This window comes from Podarcis liolepis (genome assembly GCF_965112155.1).
Source record: "Podarcis liolepis genome assembly, chromosome: 11".
Classification (NCBI taxonomy): domain Eukaryota; kingdom Metazoa; phylum Chordata; class Lepidosauria; order Squamata; family Lacertidae; genus Podarcis; species Podarcis liolepis.
Window position 1 is genome coordinate 36,458,477 of NC_139565.1, and position 9,267 is coordinate 36,467,743.

Below are 9,267 nucleotides of genomic sequence, written 5' to 3' on the forward strand. Positions count from 1 at the left end.
CCATTAATTTTACCATGCATCTGAATGAGTAACAGAAGCAACTGGCATATCCTGGTCAACGGGAGGCCTTTATTACAGGACCAACTGTAATCCTATACCAGATGAGCAAGCCCCACTGAACTCAGAGCGGCTTGCTTCCGAGTAGCCACACACCCTTTGCCAGTATTCAGACACTTACAGTCAGCCCCAGAGGGTGACTTGTGATGCCTCTGTGAAGTGTTTGCACAACTAATTGTAACGTGTGTGTGTGTGTTTGTGTGTGTGTATTTGTCACCTCCTGGCGAGCAGCTCCTCTTGGTCCCCGTCGCTCTCTGGGACGGAACCCTCCACTATCGTCTCATCGCTGTCGGTCTCGCAGGTGCCGCCTCCCTCCGACATGGCTGCTACTTTCGCCCCTCACCCCCCAACCCCCTCTCAGGGACTTTTGCTCTTTGCCCGAAGCCAATCCCCCCTCCTTGCAAACGACCACAGGACCCCCGGCCCAACCGAAAGCCGCCTTCTCCTCAGGCAACACTTCCGCCCCTCGAGACTCTCCGAGGGGAGGCTCGGTGCATTTCGGGGGTTGTAGTCCTCCGCGCAAGATCCTGGTCCCTGACTAAAGCAAGGAGCTTGGTATTGGGAGAGCATTGGGAGGGTGGGGTGGTGAGGGTGTCGAGCTAAAGGGCATCCGAAAACACTTATTTATTTAGTTACTTTACGTGTCGTTGTTGCTGTTTTCCAGAGCACCTTACAGGAGGAAAGGACTTGGGATGATGACGATGATTTTATACCCCACTCATCTGGCTGGGTTTGCCCAGTCACTCTAGTCGGCTCCCAACAGACTATTAAAAACACAATAAAGAGGTAGCTGTGCAAGGCGGCCGCTTATAACAAAAACAAATAAATTACAAACGAGTAAGAGATGAGAAAGTGCTACCCATTAGCTGGGCAGAACACGGGGACGATTGCCAGCCGAGAGAGATCACTTGGCAAGATTTCTGAATCTTAACTTCCGCTGCTGAAATACAATTAGAAAGGTATGCATTTAATAGGGAGTTAAGTGCGTTCAGTGACACAGGGCTGATTTGCAGGTAAACTGGATGTAGGCCAGTACCTTGTATTTTAATTTCAAAAAAATCACTTCCACGCTTTCCTTTTCATCTTCTGTTCCCTGCGCATCGAATGTTGCCACAGTTTTGGAGAATAGCTTCTGTTCCTTGAACAGCTACATGACCTAAACAGGCAAAGCCTCTCCCCCCCCCCCCATCCCTCTTATTTATGCCCTGAAATCATTCCCCTGCTCAGTTTCTGCATAAAAGCACAGAAGCTTTTTTATTCATAACTTTGCTGTAGCTACGGCAAACTGGTTATGTGAAGAGATGGTTTATGAATCATAAGTCATCTCTTCATGTGCCATGCATTTTTTTGAGAAAATCCAGTCAACAGCTTATATTTGCCGTAGCTGATTCACGCCACTGGTTTACCACACCTCAATTCGGTATGGGTGGATTACTGGGGGAAAAACCCAGAAACAGGTTGTGTGCATTGGCCTACTGTCAGATTTTATTGCTAGAAGCTGGATGCATAACAAAATACTTTGGGCTTCAAGCATTTACCCTAATCCACTTAACCTGGAGCAATCATCATTTGTATTATTTGTAAAATATCTTATTTTCTTCAGTATAAAAAACAAATATACATGCAAACTTGTAGAAAAGTCCTTGCTTGGTAACCACACATGGACTTCCCTAGTATACTGTATGCAGATTGTGAACTTCAGCTTCCCTAAGGTTATCTCAGGGCTTTCTTTTTCCTACATTTGTTCCAGCTATATATATATAAATTAAAATAAAACCAGTTCCACACCCATAATCATCTCCCTGCCTTTAGATACTCTAGAGCACTTGGAAGGCAGAAACTTAGAAGGTGGAGCCTTTAGTGGCATGGAAATTAGACTAATTTTCTGTCTGCCAAACAACTATCAAACTGTTTATTGTTGTTGTTGTTTAGTCGTTTAGTTGCGTCCGACTCTTCGTGGACCAGAGCACGCCAGGCATTCCTGTCTTCCACTGCCTCCCGCAGTTTGGTCAAACTCATGCTGGTAGCTTCGAGAACACTGTCCAACCATCTCATCCTCTGTCGTCCCCTTCTCCTTGTGCCCTCAATCTTTCCCAACATCAGGGGCTTTTCCAGGGAGTCTTCTTTTCTCATGAGGCAGCCAAAGTATTGCAGCCTCAGCTTTACAATCTGTCCTTCCAGTGAGCACTCAGGGCTGATTTCCTTAAGAATGGATACGTTTGATCTTCTTGCAGTCCATGGGACTCTCAAGAGTCTCCTCCAGCACACCCTGCCAAACCAAAGAAAATCTCAAAACCAAAATGTTGGCAAAATGTTGAGCTCCATTTGAAATATTAGTTCTTTCCTAAGTATTTCTTCAAATGGTTGAAATGATTTCAACTCTAGCAGCACAATTAAAGTTTTCTCAAAATACTCTGTGACAGAGAACATATAATCAAATCCCGCAGGTGCAATGCAATTTCTGTCGAGGTTTTTTTAAAAAAATTAACCATATTAAAGTATGACCACTGTGGCCAGAGGAAATAGCTTCTCTGACTGCCTTTCACCACCCAGGCTAGAGGGTTTTACCCTGTTCCTGTATCTTCAGATCTGCCTTTTGTTGTGCTTTGTTGAACTACTTTGAGTGTAATGTATACGGAAAAGTGGCATACAACTACTAACCAAACTGCAGTCTTAAGCACACTTACCTGAGAGTCAGTCCCTTGAATTCAATAGGACTTATTTCTGTGACAGACATGACTAGGATTGCACTATTATTTATTTCCTTAAACAAAGCCCAAGTAACTACCATTTTGAGGTCACAGGGTAGGTTACAACCATTTTAAAATGCAGTAGTAAAATCAGTTAACACTGTTGGTAACTACTCTGTTTTTCTATAGGTGCTATATAATTATAATAATTGCTATTTGATTGCAATTCTATTCCATTACCATGTTATTATTATATTTTTATGTCACAATAGTGACACAGCAGATGTGTGAATAATTTGCAGTATGTGTGTACTACAGAATGCCTTGCTGAAAAATATTAGGGAGGCATTGACCCCCTCACTAAGTAGTATGCTATAGTGGCGTGTTCTGAAATGACAAGCCTTGTAGCCACATCCTTCTGAGTCTACATAACAAAAATGAAGTTTTGACCAATGTAGACTATGGTTTCAATACTAAGCCACCTTTTCTCTCCCCTGACCCCCAGCCTAAGACTGCTGGTGCATGCAAAAGGTTGCTTAATATCGTGTAACATTTTGATCAGAATAAAGGCATTTTGGAATTTCTCAAATTAAAAGTAGCGGCACCTTTTTCTGCTTAGCTTACAGGTATTTGGTGGGTTTCTCTCTGAGAAAAACTTGCTTATTTGACATGCAAAATATTGGCACAAAGCATCCCAGGAAATCAGTGTCAGTGCTTCATCGCTGCTCCACTGCACTGCTGTATAAAAACTTCAAGCTGCAAATGATAAAGGAAACAACTGACACAGAGGGCAGCTATGTCAGTGGCATGGTGGGGGGCGGCACTTAACAAGGGGCCTACAGAGCACTCTCCTGGGAGTGATGTGGTGGCTCAGGCATCTACAGGCTCTGAGTCTGCGCTGTTCGAAAGAGCAGTGTGGGGTTTGCATCCACCCGTTGTCTCCCTCTCAGCCGCCCTACAGCTGATGCGGAGGTGGCAAGTAGACTCCCTGAAGGCTGTCTGCTGCTCGAAAAAGCAACGCGGAACTGCAGGGTGCCAGAGCGGAACGTGGCTTGGACACTGGGATTCTAGCATGCCTGCCCCGCCCTGTGGGCACCTCACCCTGCGACGCCTCACCCCACCCCCACGGGTGCCCTGCCCCACCCCCACGCACCCCAGGTGCCCAAGTGGCTAGCTACACAAGTACAGTGGCACCTCGGGTTACAAACGCTTCGGGTTACAAACGCTTCAGGTTACAGACTCCGCTAACCCGGAAGTAGTACCTCGGGTTAAGAACTTTACTTCAGGATGAGAACAGAAATCGTGCGGCAGCGGGAGGCTAAAGTGGTGCTTCAGGTTAAGAACAGTTTCAGGTTAAGAACGGAGCTCCGGAATGAATTAAGTTCTTAACCAGAGGTACCTCTGTATTACAAGTGAAATTAGGTCCACTTCCCATGTCCTCAACTAATATTTGTGGTCCTTAATAGCAAATGCCCCTCTGTCTTTCACATCTGTTTTCAGTAATGATCAATTCTGTTGTGTGACACTAGAGAAGTATGCTTGAAGGTGATTGGCCGAGAGAAGGGCTGTAGCTCAGTGGGGAGAGCATTTGCTTTGCCTGCAGAAGGCCCTGGGTTCAATCCCTGCCAGCATCTCCAGGTGGGGCTGGGGAAGAGAGTCCCTGCATGAAAGCTTGGAGAGCCATTGCTGCCAGTTAGTGTAGAGTATAGACAATACTGAGCAAGACGGACCCAATGGTCTGATTCAGTATAAGGCAGCTCCCTATGCTCCTGCTTGAAAGATAGTATCCAACAGAATTAGAACAGATGTAAGTTAGTCATTCCCATTTTTTTATTATTATTAATGGGCGTATTCTGAGAAGGACTAAGAGTAGGTTGTCACCCTGGGCTCCCTTGGGAGGAAGGACAAGACACGTACACACTAGGGTTTGAAACACACAGGACTCATTTTCCCACAGGCTGCTTTGGTACATGGTGCTTTGCAACTGTACATACCTTCATATGATAATGCTGCCTGAAGCAAGAGTTACCTATCTGTGCAGTCTATTAATTAGTCCATTAATTAATGTGTCCATGCCCCCTAAGCACTGGCGGAAACAATGTAACACCTAACCGCATGCACATGCGCGCGCATACAGTTCCTCGCTTTTAAAAAGTATTTTTTCACACTTTTTAAAAAATATACTGGAAGTCTGGTAGGAATATAGTGGCAGTCTGGTAGGAGCTGAGGAATGGTACAGCTCTGCAGCATCACTTGGTGACCTATAGGACACTCTCTGTGGCAACAGCAAACCCTTGAGAAGCGCATTCTCAGCACAAAATGGATTAAAACAGCCCCTGCAGAATGCACTTTGGATGATGTAGGAATGATGTCATGTGTACAGCACCCACAAGAGTGTTTGTATCCAGCACTGAATGCAAATGATCACACAGTGTATACACACCCAAGCATTGGATACATCCCAATTTAGGTAGATTTAAAGAGCAAAACATCAACCCAGCCAATGCTTTCTTCCCTTAGCAAGTGTGCTTGGGATCAAATTTCAATTTGGACCAGGGGAGGGTTACACACCTGATTTGACATGGGTTAATCCTAATGTGGCATGGGCAGGTTATTTAATTTTTAAAGCTATGCAGTAACAAACTTAAGCAAGTATTGAGATGTGAAAGGTGGAGTTGTAGCACTACAAAGTGTGTGTGTGTGTGTGTGTGTGTGTACACACACACACTGCTTTTTTCTAAAAAAAATTTAAGGGTATTCTCATTTTCCTACTCATATTGAAATACTGCCCTTCAGTGAGGCCAAACGTAGATTCACAAAATGTTTAGGGGTATGTGTACCCTTGCGTCCCCCCCCCCCGGAAAAAAGCAGTGTGTGTGTGTGTGTTCTTTTAAACAACCTTAAAATATCAATGACTTTCCTGCTCTTTCCATGGTTCAGTTTGCATAGCATAAATCCCTGCATATTTTATATAAACTAAACCACACCGTATTCCATTATTACATCCATCAAAACTTGTTTACACTGTTGAATTTAACTTAATGCTGCCAACGTTTTCAAGTGTACACAATTTCCCCCCATATATTCAATAAACATTTTAAAATCTTCTTTAAATGTATGTTCTTCTTATTCTCCTGTTCTATAAGTTAGGTCCGCAAGCTGCGCATATTCCATCAGTTTAAGTTGCCATTCTTCTTTAGTTGAGACCTTGGTCGTTTTCCATTTTGGGGCTAACAACACACGGGCCACAGTAGTGGCATACATAAATAACCTTTTCTGACAACTGGGAATTTCCATCTGAATTATCCCCAACAAAAAGGACTCTGTTTTGGGTTTTTGGGTGTGTTTTTTTGAAAAAGTGTTTTTAAACATTTCCCCCCAGTTCATTATAAATTATTTCCCAATACTCTTTTACCCTTTTACAAAGCGTGTTCCCACCACCCTCCAATGCTCACCTGTGTGAGCTGACATGTCCTTGCCATCCTAGTTACAGCAGTAGAACTTGTAAGTGGACCTTTGTGACTCAAGCCCTGAGGAAAGACATTTGTAAGGGGTTCTGGAAAGACAATGATCTGCACTCTTATTGCTGTTAGTAATGGCTGTTTGTGTAAAATGCCCTTTTCTCAAAGTTCCCATCAACAAGCTCTCGCTTGCTTTAGAGGCAGGAGTGGAGAACTTTCGACTCCCCTTCCCAATGGCCAGGAGTAATGGGAGTTGCAGTCTACCGAGACATGGAGGGCCCCCGTTCTAGAGACATCATTGTGCCTAGTGCTTTCTAAATACGAGCGGTCAGGCCCATGCTCTGAGGGGTCAACACAGGGAGCAAAATGGAGCTAGAGAGCACAAGGAAATAAAATGTGAACACCTTGATATGAGATAGGTGTTTCCAGACTGTGGCAACTCTATGGCTATCTGCCACGATTGGCTGTAGAATGGAGTCCTCTGCCTGCGGGCTTCGAAAGTCAAAATGAGTAGGTGGTGCGGGACAATGCCCACGGGTCTCCCTCCCTTCCCCCAGACCTGAGGTCCAAGCCTGAAGTGGGCTTGTAAGCATGTTCACAAGCTTGCCTTTGAGCAGGAACTTTGATTGCCTTGTGTTCCTGATCAGGGGAGGCTTGTAATCGTGTTCAGGTGAACAGACAACCCCTCTTCAGACCTTTCTACTTATTTTTAATATTACATTTGTATACAGACCTTCATCCATACATCTCAGAGCAGTTTACAGCATAAAAATGGAATATAAAAACACAAAATACATAATAAAAACAAGAACACCCCCCCCAAACCAATAAGATGGGTCTGGCATGCATAGCCTCACATCATCACGGTGCCCCCCCCCCCATTTAACACCTGAAGAGGTCTTTAGTCATTATCCTATTATCCTCTTTTGAAGCTACGGGGACAGTGAGGAAGAAGATGGGGTTAGTCGTCGGATGCTTCAACTGGAATTTTAAAATGCAAACAACCTCTTGCTAACATAACATTATGGCAATTTTGGGGGTAGGAGGCCCTTCTGAGCAGACAGGATTTTTGCACGTTCACACCAGTGGTGTCACACCAATATAACTTCCAGATGGCCTGTTTAACAAGCATTCATTGACAGCGATTAGACAGTACTGAAACTTTAATTAGCATTTTTTATTTAATATTGTGAAGATTGGATGACTTTGTGTGAAGCAAATGTTCTCCCACACTTTCCAGGGCATTTCCTCCACCACTTTCCTTATTGCAAAAGGTCTGATGGGTGGGGATGGGACAGGTGTGTTCTGCAAGAGCTCCAAGTCAGCTTTAATTGTGCAGCCTGAATTTACCACAACAAGAGCCTTTGTGTTCCATCAGTGCAAAGAGATTTAGCAGTGATTTGGTCTTTGCCCACCAGGTGTAACTGTAGGATAGCATTGCAGGGTGAGTCCAACATCAGATGCTTGATGTAAAGAAACAGAGAAAAATAGCATTAACCTCAGAAAGAACTGGCCACAGGGCACCAGCAACAATTATTATTATTGTAGGTGTATGCAGCAATAAGGCATGGATGTAATTAAAGTATGTTGTAGTAGACCTCCTCTCACTTCAGAAATTGTTTAGCAATGCTCCTCCATTATTGCCACCACACAAGCATTTCTTAACTCCAACTTACTTCCTGCTGCAACTGATGTTTAAGGGAATTCATGTGGATGACAGGCATACTTTGTTCAGTGACTATACCTGGAACTCAACTCAACTAATACAGAAAATGAGGAAGTTTAATTTTGCCCTGGTGTATCCTGGTACTTGCATTTATTCCCCACAAAGTCCACTGCTTACAAATGCCTCTCCACCACTTACAATCATGTGTTTGACAAATTGGGCTCTAGTACGCCAAGCCTTATGCTATAATAAAATGAGCTGGTCTTTAAAGTGCCACAAGGCTTTTTGTTTTTTTGTTTTTTTACTGCAACGGACTTCTAGAAATGGGTAGACATGAGGGAAGGAGTCAGAATTGGTGGCCTGAGGGAAGATTGCAGTTGTCTTGGCAAGAGATCATCAGCGAGCCAATGGGCAACATGTTTTGCAATGTGTAAAGAAGATATGGGACATGACTGAATACCGGGAACAAAGGAGACAGTAATAGCAGGTAATCAAGAGATCAATGGCAAGCAACAGTGGACACCTTTGGTACAGTTGGGTGTGTTGATTACAACATATATTTCTCCTCTGCAAATTATAGGGTTGTTGTTGCTGCTGCTTTTTCTTAAGCATTGAGTCGGTAAAGATAAAGGACCCCTGGACAGTTAAGTCCAGTCAAAGGCAACTATGGGGGTGCGGCACTCATCTCGCTTTTAGGCCAAGGGAGCCAGCATCTGTCCACAGACAGCTTTCCAGGTCATGTGGCCAGCATGACAAAACCACTTCGGCACAACGGAAGACCGTGATGGTGTTACCAGGAAATTGGAAGGCGGGTGAGATACCTCCCCCCCCCCCCCGCCCAGCCTTGCCTCTCCACACCACAAGGCAAAGACAAAGAGCCTCTGCTGCACATTATCAAATCTAACAATTCACTGATAAATGTATCAATGTACTGGCTCTATGTGATAACTTTAGAAATTCATAAGAAATCACATTGCTGTATCAGTATTGTCGGCCATCTTCCATGGCACCTCAAGCGGAAGTCCCCCAGAACAGTTTCAGGTTAAGAACAGACCTCCAGAACGAATTAAGTTCTTAACCCGAGGTACCACTGTACTGTGAAGGAGTACATGTGAAAGACTATATAGTCGTACCTTGGTTTTTGAACTTAGTTCTCAGACATTTTGACTCCCGAACACTGCAAACCCAGAAGTGACTGTTCCAGTTTGCGAACTATTTTTGGAAGCCGAACGTCTGACAGGGCTTCCTCGGCTTCCGATTGGCTGCAGGACCTTCCTGCAGCCAATCAGAAGCTGTGCTTTGGTTTCCGAAGGTTTTTGAAGTTGAAAGGACTTCCAGAACGGATTCTGTTCAACTTCCAAGGTACAACTGTATTTGATTTGACAGGGGCATG

The 9,267-nt window shown here is 44.3% G+C and overlaps 1 protein-coding gene and 1 long non-coding RNA gene across 10 annotated transcripts in view; one reads left to right on the forward strand and one right to left on the reverse strand.

Annotated features, from left to right (window-relative positions):
* ANKRD31 (ankyrin repeat domain 31) overlaps positions 1-704 on the reverse strand; it is a 54,919-nt gene extending 54,215 nt beyond the window's left edge. For 4 of the 8 annotated variants that reach the window (XM_083465151.1, XM_083465154.1, XM_083465152.1 and 1 more), the window contains exon 1: positions 275-704. In XM_083465151.1, the coding sequence (XP_083321277.1) occupies positions 275-378 (104 nt within the window). In that variant the 5' untranslated portion in view covers positions 379-704. The remainder of the gene's footprint in view (positions 1-274) is intronic. The other 4 variants (XM_083465156.1, XM_083465155.1, XM_083465153.1 and 1 more) reach the window with 3 other exon arrangements.
* On the forward strand, positions 217-5,476 carry LOC310688746. 2 transcript variants are annotated; one of them, XR_014517130.1, is made up of 3 exons: positions 217-358; positions 722-1,016; positions 4,954-5,476. It is a non-coding gene; the product is annotated as an uncharacterized lncRNA (long non-coding RNA). The 2 variants fall into 2 exon arrangements; XR_014517131.1 differs by lacking the exon at positions 4,954-5,476 and having other exon boundaries at positions 722-1,028.
* Positions 5,477-9,267: the final 3,791 nt, after the last annotated feature.